Source organism: Arvicola amphibius, chromosome 1, assembly GCF_903992535.2.
Source record: "Arvicola amphibius chromosome 1, mArvAmp1.2, whole genome shotgun sequence".
Lineage (NCBI taxonomy): Eukaryota > Metazoa > Chordata > Mammalia > Rodentia > Cricetidae > Arvicola > Arvicola amphibius.
Window position 1 is genome coordinate 235,484 of NC_052047.1, and position 21,422 is coordinate 256,905.

Below are 21,422 nucleotides of genomic sequence, written 5' to 3' on the forward strand. Positions count from 1 at the left end.
GGAAAGGCTTTTCCCTGAGGTGTGATCGTGATCACAAATGGGATTCAAAGGGAGGCGCAGAGAGCTGGGTGTCCACCCAAGGATGAGGCAGCCGGTCCTGAGCATTGTTAAAATGACACCAACAGGAGCATGGACCAGTGTCTGGAAGAATATGCAGCAGCCGTGGGTGGGGTTCACTTTGCTGTTCTTAATATGTGAGAGAGATTGGATATGGAGCCCTGAGAGCGAGAACTACAGCACCAGGCCACAATAACCCACTGGAACACACAAATGTGTTTCTTATCTTTTCTTTCTACTCAGCTCAGCTCACTTTTTGTCACCAGTCTGGGGGTCTTAGCCTGGCCGCTAGCTGAGCAGAGGAAGAAAAGGTAAGGAGCCTGTCTGCCTTGCTGGTCCTCTCCAGTGGACTCTATCCTATATCATCACCTTCCCTGATCATTTTCTGTTATACAAAATCTTGATTTTTTTCCTCAAAAGTTTAGCTTATTCCTTTAGATGACTAACCTCACTTTTTGTGTATCTTGCTAGTATTAACTATATTTTCTTACTTTCTGTGTTCTAGATGTGACATTTGGGGCTCTGATCCTAGATATATCCGTACAATGCCCCAAGTTGGCTAATTCCAGAGAGCAAATGGAATACCTTTGGTATGAAGACTAAACACTTGAGTGTCCAGACTCACACCAAGTGGGCATCCTTGTTCTAGAACCTAAGAAGGTGGACAACAGAGCCTGCCATAGAGCCCCAGTAGTGTGAGATGTGAGATTATCCTAGAATATCCAATAGCTCATACCTCACACACTTATTTCTTGGGAACCCCAATAAAGGTGCAGGCCACATTCCCCTGCTTCTGTTCCAGTCAAAACTGGTGTTTCCAGGGCCTGCTTGGCATATCAGGCCTCTTCCCAAAGGAAGTGTAGGCTGTGCATCTTTCCAGAAAGCTGCCGATTGGGTGCAGGTCACCTGACTAGAACCTGCCTGGATTTGAAAGTTGATGCTGGGCCAATGGCCAGAAGTTGGGGTGGCAGGGGAGGGAGGCAAAAATGCTAGCTTCTTAGCACTCTGAGCTGTTGAGGGTCATCATCCTAGATAAAGTCTGCAAAAGGACTAGCAAAGAGGGACAAAGGATCCCTAGAAAAACCACAGTCCACAATGACATCACTCACTAAGAAGTGAAGGTAGTCCCTTTCAATGTCCTAAAAGGTGTTTGCATATTAACATCTTGTAAGACTCAATAAAGTGCACGGTCTGTGTCATCTCCAACTTCTCTCTGGTTGGTCTGTGGCTGGGGAAGTAAGCACTTTGGGGCTTGACCAAAAGTTTTAGAGGTATCAGTTGAAGTTTAGCAGAGATTGCAGAGATTACATTCTTTTAGTCACTTCTTTTTTTGTTGTTTTTTTGTTTTTTGTTTGTTTGTTTGTTTGTTATTTGTTTTTTCGAGACAGGGTTTCTCTGTAGCTTTGGAGCCTATCCTGGAACTAGTTCTTATAGACCAGGCTGGCCTCGAACTCACAAAGATCCGCCTGCCTCTGCCTCCCGAGTGCTGGGATTAAGGGCGTGTGCCAACACCCCCCCCCCTCAGCTAGTCACTTCTTTTCTTAACAGAGTGAGGGCTGAGCATTCTGGAGTAGAAAACAACTTCCAGAAAGCTATGGCTGCTTGGTTCAGGGTCTTATTGGTTCCACAGAAAATGCCGATAGACAAAGCAGTGCAGGGTCCTAGCACTCAAGGCTCCCATAATGTGCATCAGAGGGCTTTCACACTGGTTACCTCAGAAGCAGCCAATTTCCAAACCTTCCAGCTTATAAATGAAAAACTAGTGTGAACAAGAATTTCTGGAAAGACTCTCTGTCTACTAAGGCTGATGGACTGATGAAGGCTGCAGTGAGGTGAAGAGTTGGATGTCGCAGGTCCAGAGGCGAATTAACTTATCCTGGGCTAGGTTTAACCCATGGATAGCCATCCTGTGATAGATGAAAGCTTTTTAAATCTATTAATTTATCAGACCATTAGTTTCCACAAACCCACAAGCTAAGAATGTCATTGTATAACATCTGAAGCCTATAGAAAACTGCCCCCGTGTTTTTAAACCTCCTCTCTGATGTACCCACCAATATATTATCAAGTTTCCTTGATTTATGGCTTACCTTGTTCTATAAAACTATATAACTCCATGAAATTGCTTCCATGTTGGAATGTGGAATTTGGGGTAACTTAAATCTGTGTCTCTGGACCAAGGTCACTCAAAATGGCTCCAGCATAAACTTTTTTTTTTTTTTTTTTTTTTTTTTTTTTTTTTTGGTTTTTCGAGACAGGGTTTCTCTGTGGCTTTGGAGCCTGTCCTGGAACTAGCTCTTGTAGACCAGGCTGGTCTCGAACTCACAGAGATCCGCCTGCCTCTGCCTCCCGAGTGCTGGGATTAAAGGCGTGTGCCACCACCACCCGGCCAGCATAAACTTTTGTTTCTTTTAAGAAGACAATTCTGGTTTTTGTGTCAACACTGGGCAGTGTTATCCCAACTTCAACAGCAGCCCTTCTACTTGCTTGCATGTATGTATGTGCATCGTGCATGTGCCTAGTGCCTTCAGAGACCAGAAGAAGGTGTTTGATTCCGTGGAGCTGGGGTTACAGTTGGTTGCAAGCCACCATGTGGGTGCTGAGAATTGAACCCAGGTCCTCTGAGAGAGCCACCAGTGTTCTTAACTACTGAATCAAACTCTCCAGCTCCTTAGCAGCAGATTTTCTTCCTTCTGTTTTGTTTTGTTTTTTAAATAAAAGATTTATTTTGCCAGATGCAGTGGAGCATGCCTTTAATACCAGCCCTCAGGAGGCAGAAGCTGGTGGAACCCTGTGAATCCAGGGCCATCCTGGCTTACAGGAATATGTAGAGAGAACCTGTCTTAAAAGCAAAAAGATTTATTTTATCTGTATGAGTGTTCGCTCACACTATATGTCTGTGCCTGCTGCCTGAGGAGGTCAGAAGACACTGGTTTCCCTGGAACTGGAGTTAGGGATGTTTGTGAGCTGACATGTACATGCCAGGACTAGAACCAGGGACCTCTGCAAGAACAACAAATGCCCCAAGCCATCTCTCCAGCCCCCTCTCCAGCATTCTTCACAAGACACTTCTATCACTAATGAGGTGACAGCAGACCAAGTTCTGTTGAATTGAACTTTTAGGGTTCACTCAGCCATAGAAGGGCTAAGTTATCTTCTCCTTGGGAAAATGAGATTTCAGAATTGTTAGAAGAGATAATTTAAAAGTAGCAACATGGACACTGGAGAGATGGCTCCGTGGTTAAGAAAACCTGCTGCTCTTACAAAAGACTGGGTTTCATTTCCCAGTACTCCATAGCAGCTCATAACCTTCTATAACTCCAGTTTCAGGGAGATCTCTGGCATCTATGGCCACCAGGCACACACATGATGCCCAGACATACATGCAGACAAAACAGTCATACACGTGAAATTGAATTAAATTTTTAAAAACTATCAATTTACTAACCAATAAAGAATAAAAATCCTATTTATAGCTTTTGTGATGTTTGTGCTTTTAATCTCTTTTTAAAATACTTTATTTTTGTGATTTTGTCTCTGACTTAGGGTTTTATAGATGTAATGAGATACCATGGCAACTCCTTTTTTGGGGGGGAGGTGAAACGGTGTGTGTGTGTGTGTGTGTGTGTGTGTGTGTGTGTGTGTGTGTTTCTCTCTATCCCTAGCTGTTCTGGAACTCACTCTGTAGACCTAGCTGACCTTGAACTCAGAGATTCTCCATGGCAACTCTTACAAAAGAAAACATTTAATCAGGGGTGACTTACAGTTCAGAGGTTTAGTCCATTATTGTCATTGTGGAAAGCAAGGCAGCACACAGGCAGACATGCTGCTGCAGAGGTAGCTAAGAGTTCTACATCTGGGTCTGCAGGCAGCAGGAAGAGCAAGTGAGTCACTGGGCCTCTCTTGAGCTTCTGAAACCTCAAAGCCCACCCCCAGTGACACACTCCCTCCAACATAGCCACACCTACTCTAACAGGGCCATACCTCTAAATAGTGCCACTCCCTATGCGTCTATGGGGCCATTTTCATTCAAAACACAGTCTCTAATTCTGAGTAAATATTGCAGGAAGGGTTGCTTGTTTATCCCAGCCTCCCAAAGCCGAAATAACCACACAGAAATTGTATTGATTAAATCACTGCTTGGCCCATTAACTCTAACTTCTTAGTGGCTAACTCTTACATCTTAATTTAACCCATTTCTATTAATCTGTGTATCACCACGAGGTCTTGGCCTACCAGCAAAGTTCCAACACGTCTATCTCAGGCTGAGGATCCCTAGCGTCTCCCTGACTCTGCTTCCTTCCTCCCAGCACGCCATTTAGTTTTCCCCACTTCCTAAGTTCTGCCCTATCAATAGGCCAAGGCAGTTTCTTTATTCATTAACCAATACAAGCAACGCATAAACAGAAGGACTTCCCACACCAATTTTTCATGGAGGAGCATTCATTTTAGGCTGCTCAAGTGGATGAGTTCCATGGTGCTGGCCTGGCCATCTTCCTTGTGGGAACTGTTGTTTAACAGTGCTAGGTCACTGAATGTCTGGTGTGCCTACCATTCTGTTTGTGTGTGGTTAACCACATTCTCCTACAAACGGAGCATGACATGACTTGCAGGATGACCCATGGGTCCTCAGGAGAAAAGGAAGTGTGATCACTCAGACATGGATGGAGGCAGAAACATCATGAGCCACCCATACTGGTGACAGTGAAGGCCTTCTTGCCCTCAAGACTATGAAGGACTGCCCTGCTATAAGGGAGGTGTGGCCTGAAGGACTATGTCCACAGATCCTGAATCTGCAAATTCCCTAAATGTGTTTGTGTTATCCAAATCAATATTATTGTGCTTTTATGTCATTGGGGACATACTAGTCTGGGCTCCTGACATGCAGATTCCTACTCCCTGTTCATGTGCTTCACCACACTTTCCTGCTTCTGTTAGTCACAGAAGTGGTCTTAGTGCAGAGTTGAGTGCTGAGTCCTGTTCCCTTGGTTGTGGTGTTCTTACAGAGAAAGATATATTAGAGAAGCTTCTTTCAAGTGATAGCACTTCCAGTCCACAGAAGAACGTCATGAATTGCTATGTGTTACTATTAAACAAGGTATCTGTAAGCAGAGCCACGTAGGATAAAAGGTCATGTGTCAATTAAGTGCCCCAGCTAGCAGAACCTTTCTATCCCCTGAGGGCAGTGATACAGCATTCCTTTCAGGGTCTGCAGTGGTCAATCCAGGAGATTCTTTAGGACCAGAACTAATGCAGATAGATAACAAGTACCTGAGTTCCTGAGATCCCTGCCAGTGAGAACAAAAGGCCCAGCAGAAGATGGTTAGATGTGTGAAGGCTTCATAGCATAGACAGAAATGGCAAGCAAATAAGATGGGTAAAGGTCCTCTGACATCAGAGATACCCCTACAATATGACCAGAGACCAAGGAATACAAATTTGAGGGTCCACAGTCAGTAGAGTTTGCAGCCTAGAGAGTCTTCCACACAACTGGTAGAACCAGTTTAGTATTTTTATCTTTTGAGACAGTGTCTCATTGTGTAGCTCTACGTCATTAGACCAGGCTGACCTTGAACTCCTCCCCCCCCCCCCCCCATCTGCCTCTGGGATTAAAGGCCTGCACCACAATGCCTGGCAGTTTAGTTTTGTAGGGGCCAGCCACGATAACCTAAGTCTGGGCAGGTCACCCAAAGGAAGTTCTTTACTTCCAACCATTATCACCTGGAACTCTGGCCATCGATAAATTTAAATAAGAGGCCTGAGTCTCAGTAGTTTACCCTGAAGCAATACCTGGTAGCAGGAAAGAACCACAAGCAGAGATAACCTGACCCCCACCCATCAAGGAAATGCCACCCCAACCGCTGTAGATAGGATCACCTGCCAGACAACACCCCTAGACAAATGTCAGCCAATCAGGAGTCCTGAACCTCAGAGACCCCTCACCCTCACCTGTACTAAACCCAATTCTAATTGAGCTCGGGGCTTTCTGGTTTTTCTGATACTTTGGACGTGTGGAGAGACTGAGTTTGCAAACTTGACTAAAATAAAGGCTCTTTGCTTTTACATATGGGGCTCAGTCTCCTTTGTTTGGGCATAACAAGTATTATTTTCTAAAGTGACTGAAATGTGCCCTGCTACCTCTTGTGTAACTCCAGCCATATGAGTATCTGGGCATGGGCCACACACGTACAAGAATGGAATGTTCAAGAAATGTTATTCATAAAAGTAAAAATCTGAGCAGGGTGGTAGTGGCGCACGCCTTTAATCCTAGCACTCAGAAGGCAGGGGCATACAAATCTCTGAGTTCAAGGTCAGCCTAGTCTACAGAGTGAGTTCCAGAACAGCCAGAGCAGTACAGAGAAACCCTGTTTCAAACAAACAAACAAACAAAAAGTAAAAATCTGGTTATGAACCTGAGCCACCAGCACTTATTGCACAATTCAATTTGCACTAGTATAAAAAAAAGATTCATGGAACTCACCAGCTAAACAACGAGAGGACTGTCAACACCAGGCTGGCCTCGAACTGACAGATATCCACCTACCTCTGAGTGCTGGGGTTAAAGGCGAGCGCCACCACCACCTTTGTCTTTTCCTTGATTGCTCAATCACTCATCTGCACTAGTTGTCCCCTTCCTGTATACATTTCCTGAACGCTCTTACCTGGTCCTAGCTTCTCCATCGGCCAGTGACTACTCCTGGCCTAATCTACTGGGGTCTGTATGCCCCAGACACAGCTTCAGGAAAGCACGCTGCATCCCCAGTATCCTGGGCCTGCCCAGAGTGGGGAGTGGTCCTGAAGCAATAGAGGATCAAGGCTCTCCCAGTTTCCCGGGGTCTTCCCTCTGCCATTTGGCCATTCTTGGATTATATTTTCTCTTGGGCAAGCAAAGCTCTTCAAGCCAGGCTTCCTTATTTTGATCTCAAGAGTTTCTGGCTTATCTTCAGGCTTTTCTTCCTCAGTGGCTCTATCCAGGCGTTGTTAACCTGTGCTGATAGTATTCTTATTGCGGTTTCCTTTCCCTAATGCACTGATCCTGCAGGTCCCCACTGTGGTCACTGGGAACCGGGCTAGAGGCCAGGAGTTCTTGGACCATCGATGCCAGTAGGGTCTCCCCAACTCCAAACCAGGAGAGGCCTACAGAAGCAAGGCCCTTGAGGACCGCTGACGATGGGGGCAGAGCGATTGTAGGAGTAAACTCACAGGCATTATGTAGACAGCACAAAGCTGTGGTTACTGTGGATGCCCTTCCCTTGCACGCAGATCCTCAATGACCATGGGATAAGGGAGCTTGTGGAAGCCCCACTGAAGTTTCCAGCTAGCTATGAATGTTCCCATAGATTCTCTCCTGCTTGTACAAGCAAACGCCTTACATCCAGTATCCTGAGACCCTGTGTGGGAAATCTTGCCCATTCCTTGTTTAGCTCATTTGGAGCTGAAGGACATATCGAATCCTTGTGGGCCACCTCGTCCCTCCTCCTAGTGCAAAGGTCCCGCCTTCAGCAGGGTGGCACCGCCCCTCTGGAGGCCCTGGCCAGTCTCTCCGTTCGGGCCCCTCCCACGCGAGCCTGCGCGTTAGGTAGCGCAGTCGGAAGCTGGGAGCGGGCACTGCCGAGGGCCCTCTAGACCGCCGATCTGGCTTTAGCGCGCAGCTGGAGCTGGGGTGGTCGGGTTGCGGATGGAGGCGGCAGCCGAGCCTGGGGCCCGGACTTGGCCGGGCAGCGGTTCCCCTCGTCTCGGCAGCCCTGCCGGCAGCCCTGTACTGGGCATCTCAGGCCGCGCACGCCCGGGGTCAGGGCCAGAGCGGACCGGCAGAGCTATTAGCCCTGCAGCGCCCGGCCACAGCTTCCGCAAGGTGACACTCACCAAGCCCACCTTTTGCCATCTCTGCTCGGACTTCATCTGGGGGCTAGCCGGCTTCCTGTGCGATGGTGAGAGTCCACTCTGCGTGCTGAGGCCGCTCCCAGCCTCCTCCCGGAGACACTGCCCTGACCTTTGAGCCCTGTCCCTCTTGGTAGTGACCTTAGATACAGTCTCTTGTTTGAATAGGATGTCCCTTTGGAGGTGACGCCTGCTTTTAGGAGTAGGAAGGAGGGGTGTCCCGGGTCTGACTCCTCTTGGTCTGGGATCTCAGGAATTCCTAGTGGAAGGTGGAGACAGAGTCGCCATAGTGCAATGCTGTGGCTGGCATCCAACGGGGCTGCAAGAGGCAAGGTGTGTGTTGAGTCAGTTGCTGGGCCTGGGCATAGCGATATGAAGGCAGGACTGAGACCTTAAGCAATCCGTGTCTGGCATCCTGAGCAACTGGTACACTAGGAGTAGACAAGCAGAGCTGGCCTGAACCATACATAGGTCCTGGTCATTCTTGTCCCAAGTGCAGGCTGATGCACAGAGGGACTAAGTGCTGCTTTGCTTGGGCTCAACTGCTTGGAGAGCCAGGCCCAGCCTTTTTTACAGATGTGGCATGTCCAAACACAGTTCCCACCCAGCTGCCAAGCCGGCTGGGCAGGGCAGAGGATGGCACCTCTGTAATTCTGTGGCTGGCCCTCTTCGTGTCCTTCCTCCTGTGAGGAGGCAGGCCCTGAGACCCACAGCTCAAGGCTGTGAGGGGCAACTGAGCCTTTGACAGAGTGTCCTGACCAGGGACTGAAGGTGGAACCAGTTAAGGAGCATCTGTCCTGCTCAGAGAGACAGGCTTGCGCTCTGGGAAGGATCACTGAGGCTAGAGGGGATCACTGCTAGTGGGGATGTCTAGTTGTCATGGCACCTCTGGGCTACCAGTGATATTGGAGTGGTCACCTGGTTTTTCTGTCATATCAGACATATTATACTGCCCTATTTTGCCCGTTTGTAACATAAGAGTCCCTCTAAGATGAAGGCTGTGATTTGTACACTGACTTAGCTGCAAGTTTGAAGCTATACTCCAGGACCTACAAGGGTAGCATAGGCAGGGTTTCAGGTAGAAGGGTGGTTCTCTGACTCACTTTATGGCTGAAAGCCACAGAAAGCAAAGCTTCCAGTCTAAGTCTAATGTGGTTAAGTGGAAGTAGGCCTGCAGGTCAGAGGCTAGACCTAGGGTCTCTGTAGAACGGATAGGTAATGAGAGTAGGACTTGAAGTCTAAAGGTGGACTCCAGGTACCCCTTATAGACATGACCCCTGAGTCAGGAAACCCAAGCAAAATCCCGGGGTATAACGGCCCTAGAGTTTGGTCCTCAGACAAGGGTGCAGAGCCCCTTCTAGGCAGCATTGTGGGGAAATGGGCTGGGACTCCAGCAGATGTCCTCACAACAGTGTGAGGAGCATGTAAGGTGTTCTGCACACAGCAGGCACTGCCTCGGCCTACAAAGGAGGCAACTGGCAAGACCTTCCAAGAGTAAATGGGGTGCCTGGGGCAGACTCCTGCTGGGTCACTCCTTTCTCGTCTGCTTTTCTCACAAGCCCTAGTCTCCTTCCAGTGTTTGTCCCCTCCTAGGATGAAGGTATCTGGGGTCTCAGCAGAAGGGAAGCATAATCTGGGGCCCGCTGGATAGGCTCTGGCCCCTTAGGCTGTCTTGGTGGTCATGCCCTTTTGTTCCTACAACCTCCTCCTTAGTATTCCATCTGTGGAGACCAGGCCAGACCCTCGCTCTCTGGTCCTGCCCTGGCTTTGGAAATGTTAAACAGGCTTACAACCGCCCTGGCTTTGGAAATGTTAAACAGGCTTACAACCGCCCTTGTATATCTCATCTCCACCTCTGTTTCACTGCTGAGGCCTGGAGACAAGTTGCCCCCCCCCCCCCCCCCCCCCCCCCCCCCGTGTGTTTTGTAAGCCCTGTGCCCCTCCCACAGCTGTTTATGTGCACTCTTCCTTTGGAAACTCATCTCTCTGCTCTTCTATTGGCCTCAGAGACATGGGAGTTCTGAGTGTGAGGGGCATGGGCCACTCCCAAGACAGCAGGGCACACTCATCACCCACCCACCATGGTCCCACTGTAGCATCTGGCCCTTGTGCTCTTGAGGATGGTGTTACTGCCTGTTCCATAATGACAGAGGTCACAGGAATAACAGCCCTGCCACTAAGTGGCACAGGGCTAGGGTACCATACTGGCTGAGTGGCCTCTTTGTGATGGGCTCTTAGACCTGCTATGGCCTGGTATGCTGACAGAGGCTGCGTCTTAGGACCTCTCACCTCCTGAGCACAAGTGGGGCTGCTTAGCAAGGTGGGCTGACTCACACAGCTCTCCTCCCTGCAGTATGCAACTTCATGTCCCACGAGAAGTGCCTGAAGCAGGTGAAGACCCCGTGCACAAGCATTGCTCCAAGTCTAGTGCGGGTGAGTGTGGGGGCAGCGCACATGGCTTTCCTGGGGTTAAGTGCTGACCCATAGCTGTCCTTTGAATTGTAAGTTTAGCCACATCATAGTTATGAAGCAAAGGGCAGAGTCCTGCTCACAGTCAGAAGGAAGGAGCCATTGATGAGCTGAGCACCCTGAGTGGATCTCTAGGGAACTGAGAAAAGTCAGTGTCAAAGGGCACATACTTGTCTATGGAACACTCTGAATGAGGAAGCCAGAGGAACACAGATCAGAGGTTCAAGGTGAGGAAGTGGATGTGGCTGGACCAAATGAAGGGTCCAGGAGGCTGGGTACTTTGCTTATGCACTCTTGGTGCTCTGGCTGTGACAATAACCAGTTTTGCAAGATGTTAACATTGGAAAATTGGCAAAGACAACAGGGGATCTCTGTATATTTTTTACAAATGTAGATAAACCCTCAGAGGGTGTAACATAAAAGGCTTATGTAAAAAGCCTCAGAGCCTTGGAGTTTGTTCTGGCTGTTGACCTTCCTCTGCAGAGCCCTGGAGAGGGCAGTAAGGCTCCCAACAGGGCACAGAGACTTCCTTTCTGTGAGTGACGGTAGTAGTGACAGCAGCATAGCTAGACATCGTTCAAGCAGGAGAGCATGACCGCCTCACTTCCCATCAGCCTCATGCACAAGGCCACTTCACTGGCACCTCTGCTGCCCTGAGCTTGCCCTTGTCTGCTCTAGCAGGTGGGTCCTGCCTCCCAGTGGTGGGAGAGAGGACACAAGCGAAGTTGAAGCTGACAACTGTGGCTAACACTGTCAGCTTTCCCTTAACATTGCTACTTGGTGGATACTTAATTACTAGGTGTGAGTACAAAAATCCAGAGATGCTGGCTGCTGTTGTCTCAGGGTGCTGTGCTTGCCAGAGTGGTGCCCTCGTGAACATGTTGAGGCCATAGCTACTTAAAATGATCTCAATGTTTTCTTATTTTTACTTGAGAATTAAAATAAATACTAGTATGATTATAGATATTTTCAGAGGATATAGCTATTTAAAAAGAAAATAAAAATCATCTTCCGTCCCTGACATACATACTATCCTTCTAGTGTGTAGTGTAGTTTTTCTGTTCTGCTAAGTCTTTAAGTGTTCTTTAAGTCTTGGGCTAAGAACCAGTCAAGACAAGACCTGACCCTTCCAATCTGCATTCATGGGAAAGCGATTTACTATCACATGTTTACAGTCACTGTAACTGCCTCCAACAGGGCAGATCTGGGGTTTGTTGGAAGCTCCTGAATCTAACAAGACAGGTGTCTGGGAGTTGACAGTCTTGCTGGCCTGTGGAGTGAGGAATGGATGTCAGGTGGACTTCCATTACATGTGCTTACAGTACTACAGATGTAAAGTTACTGGGCCCTTTCTCTGTTTACCTGTTCCAGTCCAGATCTCACGGTAGTACAGCTGAATTGAGGTAGGTACTCTCAAGCAGGACCTGAGCTATAGATCTGTGAAGGTGAAGAAGGAAGAGAGATGATCCCCTCTGTTCAAGCAGTTACCAGCAGGTGATGCTGGGCTAGTTCACAGGGCTACTAGGGATAAGGCAGTAGGACCAGGCAGGCCCAAATCTGAGGATTGCTCTGCCCCTATAGGTCCCTGTAGCCCACTGCTTTGGCTCCCTTGGGCTCTACAAGCGCAAGTTCTGTGTGGTCTGCCGCAAGAGCCTGGAGGTACCTGCGCTCCGCTGTGAAGGTACCATTGGGCTTGTGGTCCCCTTGGAACTGAGCTCACTGCTCAAGGGGCTTGGTCTCTGCTGCCCTGGGTAGCTCAGCCCTCTTCTATACGTGGTTTGTTAAGTGCATGGGTAGGAGGTTCAGGCTAATTTGGGGGACTCCAACAGTAGGAGCCTACCAGGCAAGAAGCAATAAGTCTAAAAGAAGCTGATTCAGGATGGCAAGGGGTGGGGTTGGAGCCGGCCCATGAGGTCAGTGAGGAGGGCAAGGGTATGGCAAGAGGCCCCTAACCTTGCCCGCCCCCCAGTGTGTGAGCTGCACGTTCACCCCGACTGTGTGCCCTTCGCCTGCAGCGACTGTCGTCAGTGCCACCAGGATGGACAGCAGGATTATGTGAGTGTACAAGTACTGGGGTAGGTTTGGTAGGGGTTAGGCTGGCTGAGCTTCTGACTGCCCCCCCATCCCCAGGACACATATCACCACCACTGGCGGGAGGGGAACCTGCCTTCTGGTGCACGATGTGAGGTCTGTAGGAAGACTTGTGGTTCCTCAGATGTGCTGGCTGGTGTACGCTGCGAGTGGTGTGGTATGCAGGTGGGCACGGGAATGGGGTGAATGGGGCCCTGGGTGTGGGACAAGAGAGACCTGAAACCATCAGGTAGGGGTGGGCTCCGTGACAGGGTGCATGAGGAGGGAGGGGGAAGCTCCTTTCTTTAAGTTGTCTACATCCTACTGTTCTCTGGCTTATGGAGTAGCCCCTCTAGTTTTGTGCACCATCTAGATGGGTGTGTAGCCGGGTGGATGTGGAATTGGCCCGCTTCCTGCCCAGGATGCCAGACTTATACCTTTGTCTTGGCAGGCCCACTCAGTGTGCTCCGCAGCACTCACTCCTGAGTGTACGTTTGGGCGTCTGCGCTCCATGGTACTGCCTCCCTCATGTGTGCGCCTGTTGTCCCGAAACTTCAGCAAGATGCACTGCTTCCGTATCCCTGAGGCCATGACCCTGGAGCTTGGTGAGGCAGAGAAGTGGGACTGGGCTGTACCCTGGCTGGGCCAGGTACTGAGTACAGGGTTTTGTCCGTCCTGCAGGTGATGGGGATGATGGCCTGGATGGAAGCGCTGCCATGGGTGTGGGCAGAGAGATGCCGACAGCTACAGAATCCAGTAAGTACCCCCACTTAGCAGTCACTCTGTTCCACCTAGTGCCATGCCCCCAAGATTCTCAGCTGCTCCCCTCTGGCCTAGCCAAACAGACCCTGAAGATCTTTGATGGCAACGACTCCGTGAGGAGAAATCAGTTTCGCCTGGTTACAGTTTCCCGCCTGGCTCAGAATGAGGAGGTGATGGTAAGAGCGGGCCTACGCACAGAAGTATGGTACACACTAACCCGATCCCACACTGCCATACCTGGGGCCCCCCTGCTTACCTGGCCCCCTTCTCAGTTGGCTTCTCCATACCTGTCTCCTTCACCTGTTCCTTCTGCCCTCTACAGGAGGCTGCACTTCGGGCCTTCTATATCAACGAGGACCCTAGGGACTTCCAGCTGCAGGCACTGCCCCTAACCACACTCTCCAGCAATGCCCAGGCCCTGGAGAAGGCTGGGACCACTGAGGAAGAGGCTAGCAAAGGCCCTGGGCCCCGGGATTCCATGCCTGAGGCTTGGGTCATCAGGTCTCTGCCTCGTGCCCAGGAGATCCTGAAGATCTACCCTGCCTGGCTCAAGTAAGACTCAAAGCACAGGATCTGATGAGGGAGTGTTAGCGGGAGGATCCAAAGCCCAAACTTTGAGCCTGTCCCCCACAGGGTGGGTGTGGCCTACGTGTCGATCCGTGTGAACTCACAGAGTACAGCACGGTCTGTGGTTCAGGAGGTTCTCCCACTGCTTGGACGGCAGGTATGTTCACTGACCATTCCCACCCAACTTTGGGGTCACCTGCCCAATGGGCCAGGCTACTATTCCTCTGCATGTCCTGTGGTTATGGGAGTTCTGGTCTAGGCCTGATGTTTGGACCATACTGCATAGGTTGAGGATCAGGAGAAATTCCAGCTGATTGAGGTGCTCATGAGTAGTAGACAAGGTAAGTGAGCTGCATTTTTCAGATCCTTTTATGTAATAGGCTTGGGCCGGGTGCTCTGGGAGGCACCAGGACATTAGGGCTAGACCACCTAGATTCGCTTGCATCCCCACCTGCCCCGGAGACTTCAAAGGGAAGAACCCACTGCTAACACGCCATATCCCTCTATGCTACAGTCCAAAGGACAGTGCTGATGGATGAGGAATCTCTGCTAGACCGACTCTGGGACATCCGACAGGTCAGTGGGTATAGACGATACTTCCAGGGGACTGCCAGAAGAATGCCACTGAGGTTGTCCCCCCACCTGCCACTTGCAGAGGGGCATTTCTTCTCAGACACCATGTCCTCCCCAGTCACCAGCTGATATCCCTGGCTGGCAGTACACTCTATAACATGTAACCGATTTCGAGCTCAGAGGCCTTGAGTCTCAAGAGCTAAGGGGGGGGAGATGGAGAAGTGTTGTGGGCACTGCTGCCCAGCCTTCCCCATTCCTGTTCTTCCTACAGACATCTGTGCGCCAGGTGAGCCAGACGCGGTTCTACGTGGCCGAGAGCAGGGCCATGACCCCACATGTCTCCCTGTTCGTGGGTGGCCTGCCACCTGGCTTGTCCCCCCAGGATTACAGCAACCTGCTGCATGAGGCCATGGCCACCAAAGGTGTGACCTTGGGCTATTCAGGGCTCTGGCTGGGAGAGGGTCCTGACTGGGCAGTAGGGCTATGGTGCTAAACATAAGTTCTTTTGCCTCCTCATGCACCATCTGAAGCCCTTGCTCAGTTCCCAACCCAGACCAGTCAATATGGCTCCTATGGAGAGGCTTCTGGTTTCCCCCCCTCTTGTTTCTTATTTAGTCTATGCTTCCTATTGGCGGGAGGGGGGGTCCCTGTACATTCAGGAGTCAAGGACTTTGTTTGGGAATAGGGTATGGGTAATTCCCAGGGGGCTGACCCCAAAGGATGGGTCAAGGCTGCTTGGGTGGGCTATGCTCTGTATATAGATGTCCTTAGAAGGGGGCTGGCCCTAGATTGGGAGGTCAGGTTCAAGTCTCAATATGCCACTCTGACTGCAAACTGTCTATGCAGCTGCTGTGGTGTCTGTGAGTCACGTCTACTCCTCACAAGGTGAGCTGATGTCTGGTGGATGTTCTTGGAGTGGGGTAGAAGAGCCTGGCCTTTACTCCCTTCTCTAGATGCTCATGTCTAAAATCATCCCTTGGGTTATTTTTACTCCCTTCTCTAGATGCACATGTCTAAAATCATCCCTTGGGTTTTTTTTTTTTTTTCTGGTTTACCTCTGTTGCTCTTGTTACAATGTGGCTGAGATTAGCTGTTTCCCCAAATCTGTCACCTTTATGGGCCGTCATATTTCACTGGGAAAGGAAGGTTTCAGATGCACTGCCATCCTTCTTGGTAGGTGACCCCAGGGCACTCAGAGACCATGCAGTGCTCATGGTACTAGATTTGGGCATGAGTATGGTTGGTCAGGGAGATGAACCACTCTACCCACTGCTGGATTCTAAATTCAGTCTGCCCTCTGTGGCGTACTTTCCTGGAAGGGTGGCCCCTTGCTGTGGATGTGACCTATAGTCAGCTGACATGAGCCGGCTGTGGTCAGAGCTTAGGCTGAGACTGGTAGCTGAGGCTCTGCCTAGGTGCCTGGTTGGCATGATACACAGGAGAGATTCTGTGGGTGTGACATCTCGGGGGTGGATTTCATAAGACAGACTCTGCCCTGAGTACCATTTGGGTAGGATACACAATACACTCTTCCCTGGGCACCCGGGGGCAGGATACACAGGACTCCTCACTGAGTACCTTGTGAATGGGATGCATGGGACACCCACCCTGAGCATTGACCCACCTGTGGCAGGTGCAGTAATTCTGGATGTCACCTGCTTCGCGGAGGCTGAGCGGCTGTACATGCTGGCCAGGGACACAGCAGTGCATGGCCGGCCCCTGACTGCACTAGTGCTTCCAGACGTGCTGGTAAGTGCTTAGGACTCTGAGACCAGCTTAATGACCCAAGACCATGTCCTCATTGCCAGGTGGCTGGTATGTGCTACTTTGGCTTACCTTATAACAGCCAAAAAGGGACAAGGTTGGCCAATTTACATTGGAGGGTCAGAGGTCAGAGAGTCAATGCTCATCCACGGTTTCTGAACAAGTGAGACATAATGCTTAGGACCAAAGCTGGTAGACTGGAGAAACGGCTCAGAGGTTAAGATCACTGGCTGCTCTTCCAGAGGTCCCGAGTTTAGTTCCCAGCAACCACATGAGATCTGGTGCTCTCTTCTGGGTGTGCAAGCATACATGCAGGCGGAACACTATAAACATAATCAGGACACAGCTCCATCCCCACTTAAGGCCAGGTTGTGTTGTGACCATGTGCCTACATCCTGCCAAGCCCAGTCCTTTAGAGTTTGATGCTGGCCCCAACCCAGGTGGCCCTGTGCCTAGGGTTTTGTTTTTTTTTTTTTTTCCCGGCCAATGGGTGGAGCTTCCCGTCTTCAGATACCACTCTTATGAGCTGTCAATGGCTGGGAAGAGATAAACTCAGAGGGCAACAGAGGGCAGAGGAATTGCATATGAGGAGTGCCAGAAGGATTTATCCATGTGCCCCACAAAGTACCTGCAGGTGTCCATGGCCTGCTTGTATCCTGAATTCTGATCCTTACTTCAGACTCAAGTTTAAGAGGAACAGAATTCAAGTGGTATGAGCTCAGGCGGTGCCTACAAGTCCCTCCTGCCCCTGCCTACTGGTTCTGCCCTGGAAGTAGCTGTTATCAATGCCCAAGGATATAGGGTCCCCTGTATGTTTCCCTAGGCACTGTCCTAACTAGCTCTGTGGCAGTTAAGCTTGAAGCCATACTCAGTTTGTTTCCTGTCAGCTGCCTGCCCTGCAGCAAGTAAGAGTCGAGTGCAGGCACATCTCATTGTGTCCTTGTCCATCCTGTGTCTGTACCTGGCTTGTATGTCTCCTGTTATCCAACACCAGTGTAGGGATCTGAACCAGCCTACTGTGTCTAGGGACTATCTCTTGGCATTATGTATGGGAAAAATGATTTTGTCCCCATGACCAACAAGAGATGTGTGGTTACCCCTGTAAATTGAGTCCTTTGGCTGCCATGTGGCAAATGGGATCTGGAAGCTGTTGACTTCCAAAGGCTATGTTGGTAGCTTTGCAAGAGCCAGGCCTCACTCCAGGATCTATGGATTTCCAACATGGGCCTGTAGCTTCATGGCCAGCAGGGTAGGAATGGTCCCTTGACATATGTCATAGTTTGTCCCTGGCATTTATGCTTAGAGCTCCAAGCAGCCATGGTGGTGCTCTCAAGGGAAAAGATCATCTGAGTTGGAGATAAGTATGTGGTCTGCTTAGCCTCAGGAAGGTCTGGCTATGGCTTAGTACACTTGGAATCTGAGGCTGGACATTGTTTAGCAATTCCTTTATGGGACCTTGACCGCAACATAATTCAGTCCCTCACTTCTCAGCACACGAAGCTGCCTCCTGACTGCTGCCCCCTCCTAGTGTTTGTGAACCCAAAGAGCGGGGGCCTCAAAGGCCGAGAGCTGCTCTACAGTTTCCGGAAGCTACTGAATCCACACCAGGTCTTTGAGCTGACCAACGGGGGCCCTCTTCCTGGGTGAGTCTGGAGTTTTCTGGCTTGTGGAAAGAGCAACCCCCACCTGTCTCTAGCTAGTAGGAACTCCAGATGGCACTGCTGGACTCATTAAATCCTGTGTGGCCAGAGATGGACATCTGAAAAGGAAAGGGCTGCCCAGGACAAGATGAGTGGCCAGGTCCTGGCCTGGGCAGCCAGGAGGTAGTGGCAGAACACTGTCTCCCACACAGGTTCCACCTTTTCTCTCAGGTGCCCTGTTTTCGGGTACTGGTGTGTGGTGGAGATGGCACCGTGGGCTGGGTGCTCGCTGCCCTGGAGGAGACAAGGCGCCATCTGGCCTGCCCAGAGCCATCTGTGGCCATCCTGCCCCTGGGTACAGGTGGGCTTAGCCATCAACTTGAAAGATGGGATTTCAGGGCTGCCCCTACTATGGGTTTTGCTAGAGATTTACGGTGGTATGTGGATTATGCTGCCTTTCCTGTTTCCTAGGGAATGACCTTGGCCGGGTCCTCCGTTGGGGGGCAGGCTATAGTGGTGAGGACCCATTCTCTGTGCTGGTGTCTGTGGATGAGGCTGATGCTGTGCTCATGGATCGCTGGACAATCCTGCTGGATGCTCATGAGACTGATAGTACAGAGAACAGTGTGGTAGACACGGAGCCACCCAAGGTACCAGTGTTGCACCTGCTAGGATCTTACATTTGACTCCCCCTTTGCTGATGATGTTCATCTTTCCTCCTGAGGCAGAGCAAGAGCTTGCTGACTCAAGCCTGTGGGGTTGTGGGGTTTTGCCTCCTCTGGGGGATGTCGTGGCATTTAAGCAGAAGTTATTAGGAAAGGGAATTGGTGACAACAGTTAGGGATGGCTGTCACAATTTTGGACACTTGGGAGTGGCTGGCCAGCATCCTGGTTATTATGCCCTGTCTCCAGATTGTTCAGATGAGTAACTACTGTGGCATTGGTATCGATGCGGAGCTCAGCCTAGATTTCCATCAGGCACGTGAGGAGGAGCCTGGCAAATTCACAAGCAGGTACTAATAGGGCAGGACAGGGGGACCAGGTCACTCACAGCAGCCAGCAGCTTTTACCTGGTAATGCAGGATGTCTGCCTCCCGTGGCAGGTTCCACAACAAGGGTGTATACGTGCGGGTCGGGCTGCAGAAGATCAGCCACTCTCGAAGTCTACACAAGGAGATCCGGCTGCAGGTGGAACAGCAGGAGGTGGAGCTACCCAGCATTGAGGGTCTCATCTTTATCAACATCCCCAGGTGCTGGGGCTGGGCTCTCAGAGACTCTTCAGTTTGGGCCAGGTACTAGGTCTGTGTCTGGTCCATGCTTAACTTTGTATTTTCATCTTTTGGGGGCAGCTGGGGCTCAGGGGCTGACCTCTGGGGCTCTGACAACGACTCAAGGTTTGAGAAGCCACGCATAGACGACGGTCTGTTGGAGGTGGTGGGTGTAACAGGTGTCGTGCACATGGTGAGCACTCACTGGCAGGCTGGTGGGCAGACCCTGTGGTACCCCTTGGGCCCCACTAGCTAGCTCAGCTTTTGTCTTGCCCAGGGCCAAGTCCAGGGTGGGCTGCGCTCTGGAATCCGCATTGCCCAGGGCTCCTACTTCCGTGTTACACTCCTAAAGGCTACTCCAGTACAAGTGGATGGTGAGCCCTGGGTTCAGGCCCCAGGGCACATGATCATCTCCGCTACTGCTCCTAAGGTATGTTGGCAAGGCTGAGAGCAGAGGTAAGATGGGTCAGGGTTAGGACCACTGTAGCCTTATGCGGTACAGTAGCTAAGGCCAGGTGGGTCTAAGCTTTGGCCTTCTCAGACTCCAGGTGTCATGAGGCCCTGGAGAAAGCAGTCATTGCCCCTTTTGTGGAATGGAGCCAAGAAGTATTCACTGGCCCAGAGGTCCCAGGGCTATCACTTGTAATGTCACTCTGGCCCTCTGACCCTCCATCCCTGCCTTGGAACAGGTCCACATGCTGAGGAAGGCCAAGCAGAAGCCCAGGAAGGCTGGCAACATCAGGGAAACCCGAGTGGACACCTTGCCTGCTCCTGAGAGCAATCCTTAATAGAGGAGCCAAGATGAAGGGTCTCAACTACCCAGCCTTTCCCGTCTTTGGTTCTGTTCCAAGTCACACATTGGCTGGCCAACAGATGGACTTAGCTATACCACTGACCATACCATCTTCATGGGTCTTGGGATGTTACCATACCTCATCCTTATCCAATGTCATGTGCAAACCTAGGAGTGGGTAGGTATTGGCCACTGCCACAGTACTGGTCTATATGACATGGTCATGAGGCTCTGGCTAGTCTGTCTTCTGCACACGACTGGTCCTGTTAGTCACACTTCTTCCTTTAAAGCCTCTCTTACAGCCCGTTGAGCCCAACACTTCTGGGTGCGGGCCTTCTGGGTGCAGGCCATCCAGGTGGGCACTCTGATCTTATTTTTGTGTTCTTTCAAAGCAGCTAGCCCTGTTAGGCCCTGGCCTAGCAGATACAGAATGCTGCTTGTCCCTCCTGCCCCCATTGGGTGGGTGTGGTATCCTCAAGTCCTCTGGGCTCATCTCCAGTTGCAAGGTCTCATCCAGCTGGTGGCCCTGAGCTGAAAAGCTATACCTAGGGAGGGGAGGCTAGTCAAGTTCAGGTGTCACCCATGTGTCACAGCTGGAGTGTGCGCCAGGGTCTGAGTGTCCCTCCTCGGCCCTCAAGTGAGCACCTAGTGCCAAGAAGGGATCAGAACAGGGCCAGGTGGAACCTGGTTGAGGAATGTGTAAATAACACCTGTTGTTGTGGAGTGCTAAAGCTCCCTTAGACTCAACTTATAGCACTTTATATACATGCTGTTTGCCAGCCTGCAGCCCTTCCTTGTAGATGCAGAGCTGCTACTCTGGCTCCTACAAACCAAGGTGGCTCTGATGGCCAGAATTCAGTTGTCAACCTCAGACCCCAGAGGCGTATGCCCCAGAAGGAGCTGTCTAGCCAAGCCTGGTGGTGTATGTCTGTAATTCATTTCGTGGGAACTAAAGCAAGAGAATATCACGCTCAAGGACGGGGCTGTAGAATTAAAACCCCTCCCCAAAAGTAAAAGGATGGGGGAGATGGGGGCCAAAGATGTCAGTGGGCCAGCCCCAGCCCTAGATGGGGAAGGACCTATGTGGGAAGTAGCCTGTGATGCTTACCCCCACAGACAAGTAAATAGGTCTAGATCCTGGGCTTGTGCCACTCTCAGAAGTGGCTATGGTATGGACCAGGGGATATACCTGGCTGGCAGCTTCATAGGCCCACTGTGCCATACCCTCACCTGCTTTTGCCAAAAGTGCATACAAGTGCATCAGATAGCCATTTGTGTTCTCAGTATAGATGTTCCTCATGTTTACATCATTTTCCACGTTCGAAAGAAATTGTGATGTAGTTTTTCACTTTTATTTCAATCTATAGGAATTGTTTGTAAATTAAGGTCAGTGTAGCATGTCCTCTGTATTAGGTGAGATTGTCACTTTGTGGAGTATGTCCTGTCTCTGTGTGTAATTTATCACTACCTGAATGTGATCTAACTTATATCTGGGCCAAATACATTGTGGGCTTTGCTGTCCTGTAGCTGCTGCCTCTGTCTTTGTCTAACAACTGGTATGGGAATGGGCAGAGAAAC

General features: G+C 50.5%; 2 protein-coding genes across 6 annotated transcripts in view; one reads left to right on the forward strand and one right to left on the reverse strand.

The window, feature by feature from the left end:
- The window catches only part of Idua (alpha-L-iduronidase), a 32,618-nt gene extending 24,572 nt beyond the window's left edge, over positions 1-8,046 (reverse strand). For 3 of the 4 annotated variants that reach the window (XM_038339897.1, XM_038339906.1, XM_038339879.2), the window contains exon 1: positions 7,924-8,046. The gene's annotated coding sequence lies outside the window, so the exon portion shown is untranslated. Of the gene's footprint in view, positions 1-6,719 lie in introns of all 4 variants that reach the window. The other variant, XM_038339890.2, reaches the window with a different exon arrangement.
- Dgkq (diacylglycerol kinase theta) lies at positions 7,615-21,370 on the forward strand. 2 transcript variants are annotated; one of them, XM_038339816.1, is made up of 23 exons: positions 7,615-7,988; positions 10,292-10,371; positions 11,989-12,088; positions 12,377-12,462; positions 12,538-12,663; positions 12,929-13,082; positions 13,159-13,233; positions 13,315-13,415; positions 13,562-13,791; positions 13,873-13,963; positions 14,093-14,147; positions 14,321-14,382; positions 14,651-14,801; positions 15,226-15,264; positions 16,013-16,128; positions 17,635-17,786; positions 17,996-18,144; positions 18,255-18,433; positions 18,696-18,796; positions 18,887-19,033; positions 19,133-19,244; positions 19,329-19,481; positions 19,741-21,370. In XM_038339816.1, exons 1-23 carry the CDS (start codon positions 7,736-7,738, stop codon positions 19,837-19,839), a joined length of 2,811 nt encoding a protein of 936 aa, XP_038195744.1. In that variant the 5' UTR covers positions 7,615-7,735; the 3' UTR covers positions 19,840-21,370. The 2 variants fall into 2 exon arrangements, with proteins under 2 accessions (XP_038195744.1, XP_041911475.1); XM_042055541.1 differs by lacking the exon at positions 7,615-7,988 and having other exon boundaries at positions 10,330-10,371; positions 12,423-12,462.
- Positions 21,371-21,422: the final 52 nt, after the last annotated feature.

Coding starts and splice junctions, on each gene's coding strand:
- Dgkq (XM_038339816.1), top strand. CDS start 7,736: ATGGAGGCGGCAGCCGAGCCTGGGGCCCGGACTTGGCCGGGCAGCGGT. Junction 12,089..12,376: donor ACCTGCGCTCCGCTGTGAAG/GTACCATTGGGC, acceptor CCCGCCCCCCAG/TGTGTGAGCTGCACGTTCAC. Junction 13,083..13,158: donor GGCCATGACCCTGGAGCTTG/GTGAGGCAGAGA, acceptor TCCGTCCTGCAG/GTGATGGGGATGATGGCCTG.